Source organism: Brassica oleracea, chromosome C1 (assembly GCF_000695525.1).
Source record: "Brassica oleracea var. oleracea cultivar TO1000 chromosome C1, BOL, whole genome shotgun sequence".
Lineage (NCBI taxonomy): Eukaryota > Viridiplantae > Streptophyta > Magnoliopsida > Brassicales > Brassicaceae > Brassica > Brassica oleracea.
In genome coordinates, this window is record NC_027748.1 from 2147459 (window position 1) to 2150081 (window position 2623).

Consider the following 2623-nt stretch of genomic DNA (forward strand, 5'->3'; position numbering starts at 1 on the left):
ATTTTATATTTGAAAGATAAATGAATTTTCTTTCAAACAATATTTTTGTAAATGTATTTTTTAAAAAATAATCAATTAAAATTGTTATTATTTTTGACATAATTTGAGTTTTCGTTTACATCAAAACTTATCATATTTTAGGATAATTTTAATTTAAAATGTAATTTTCATATTTTTCAAACAAATTCTAAAAATATTTTTTAAATATTTTGTTATAAATGTTAAAAAAATATTGAGTTGCATTTCAAATAAAAAGGTAAAGATATTAAAAATATTCTAATTAAAATATGTAAAATTTAATATAGTTTTAAGGAAATTGTCAAAAAAACAAAAATTACACATAAAATAATCATGATTTTTGTTAACTGGGCGGATCATTATTTATATGATATCACACACGAAAGAAAAATTTCTGTTTTTAAAATTTTCTAATTAACTCTATACTCATTTTTTTATATTTTTTATATGATATCACACGTTCGTAAAAAAATAGATAGTTTAAGATGCAAAAAAAAATATTTACTTAATGAATATAATATGAACGAATATTACAAATACATCATTTAATAAATTAAATAATTAAAAACTGAAAATTCATATCCGCGCTGGCGCGCAGGTCAGGGTCTAAGATTTAATTTATTAGCATTAGCGACAACAGAGACATTAATAACATTCGACATTTAGCCTACCAAACAACAACAGAAACAGTAATAGATGATAACTCTTGTCAACAAAAGGAAAGAAAGGAAAGTCTCACATACCAAGTCAAGCACTAAAGAACAATAACTAACATTAATAGATAATTAACGTCTGTTAATGATCACGTCACTAACGATGTAACCCCGGTTAAACGGAATGTAAATATTTTATTTGGTCCGGTCCTGGATTTTGTCGAATCCCATCTCGGTTGGGTCGGTGGCTTGAAGCTCATAGTGAATGCCTTCCAACACTCTCCTCAGTCCGCTCTTTGACGTCGCGTACATCATCTTCTCCCTTATCCTCGACGCCTCCGGGGACCTATATATTCCCACAAAACCGATGTATTATGGACCGGTTTGGTTATGATTTAAAAGTGGATGATGAGGATAAAACAGTTTGCTCAAACACTCGAAACACGACTTAGACTTACCAGGTGATGAAGAAGAGCTTGCTCATGCGGCAGTTATCGACGGTGACGTAGTCGAAATCAAACACCGCGTAGCGACAGTCGTCCTCCGGTAAGGAAGCGGCGAGATCATGATAGGTCTCACCGGCAGCACCGACCTTGTCCACGGCGACTTTCTTGGATTTCTCCTCGATCTTGAAAACGATGTATCGGTGCACTTTCTTCCACTTCATCTCCATGAATGATCTCTTGCAGTCCTCCAACATCCACATCCCGTTCGTCGAAGCCTACACCAAATGGTTATAAACTTTCAAAAATGATAAACAAATAATAAATAATTGTTTAAATTGTGATATAGTCTATATATCATATGGTTTTACCGTCTTCAAAGCCATAGTGAGTGTTGCTGAGCTAAGTTAATGCCTTCTTCTTCTTTCGTTGATGTTTTTGGTGTAGAGAGAAAGTGTGTTGAGGAGAATGTAGGGTGGAGACTTATATAAGTAAATGGTTAGGTAAATGCCACGAAATTTCTCTAATTATTACGAAATTACCACCCCTGCGACTGGCACTTTGATATAATGTATTTACAGGGTTATTTGATGTATTTATTAGAATATTCAGGGCTTTTTTCTTTCAAGTTTAGTTGTTTACAGCCTTTTTTTTATGAATACTTATAATTACGAACACCCATGTATAGTTCTTTTTAATTCACTAAAAATAACACTGGTTGTAATTAAAGTACTACTACTAATTATTTCTTTTAAATTTGAATGTGTGGGTTTGTTTACCAAAGCAACTAATCAATGCTAGTTAATGTTAGCCAATGGCTAATGAGAAAATCAACTTGGGATGGAAACTTATCATTCTATATTTACAGATAATTGGGAAATTCACCTATTAAAAATTAAAAGCCATATTAAGTGTTTTTTTCTTTTATCTTTTTCTTCATTGCCAAAATTTACGGTTTCAACTTTCATTAACTAGCTGTGTTTTCCCGTGCGTGTACCAATGCATTTTAATACTACTAATTGATCTGTTTTCTTCTCGATTATCTAAACATAGAGTAAAATAACTATTATATCTGCTATGACTACTTTATTTCCAAATAGTGTAATTCATCTTATATAGAAATAATATATTAATAGAAAAAAATCAAAGTTGCGTGTAAAGTTGTAAAACATCACTTATACATCATCGAAATATATTAACCACAACAAAATATAACCACACTGACACAATAGCAAGTGATAAACAAAAAATATAACTAAACTAATGCGTTATCCCAAGACTATATTTGCAAAATGATTTTACCACATGTCATTTCTACAATCAATTTCACAAAACAAATATGACATGACTACTGAAATTGATGACATGTCTTATAGCTTAATATGACATGGACAATTGTATTTAATGTTAATTTATATTTTTGGTAAACTTTATAAAATATGGTAATAACTCATATATTATATTTAATATCAATTTATATTTTTGGAATTTTTTTTAGAATATGGGAAT

At 30.0% G+C, this 2623-nt stretch overlaps 1 protein-coding gene across 1 annotated transcript; it reads right to left on the bottom strand.

The window, feature by feature from the left end:
- Positions 1-632: 632 nt before the first annotated feature.
- Positions 633-1569, bottom strand: LOC106296209 (actin-depolymerizing factor 9). The gene is made up of 3 exons (XM_013732292.1): positions 1486-1569; positions 1130-1392; positions 633-1017 (listed from the first exon to the last, which is right to left on the bottom strand). Exons 1-3 carry the CDS (start codon positions 1498-1500, stop codon positions 867-869), a joined length of 429 nt encoding a protein of 142 aa, XP_013587746.1. The 5' UTR covers positions 1501-1569; the 3' UTR covers positions 633-866.
- Positions 1570-2623: the final 1054 nt, after the last annotated feature.

Bases quoted from the DNA above. Each gene is read 5' to 3' on its own strand.
- LOC106296209 (XM_013732292.1), bottom strand. The intron at 1,018-1,129 runs GTAAGTCTAAGT...GGGAATATATAG, and splicing joins AAGCTCTTCTTCATCACCTG to GTCCCCGGAGGCGTCGAGGA.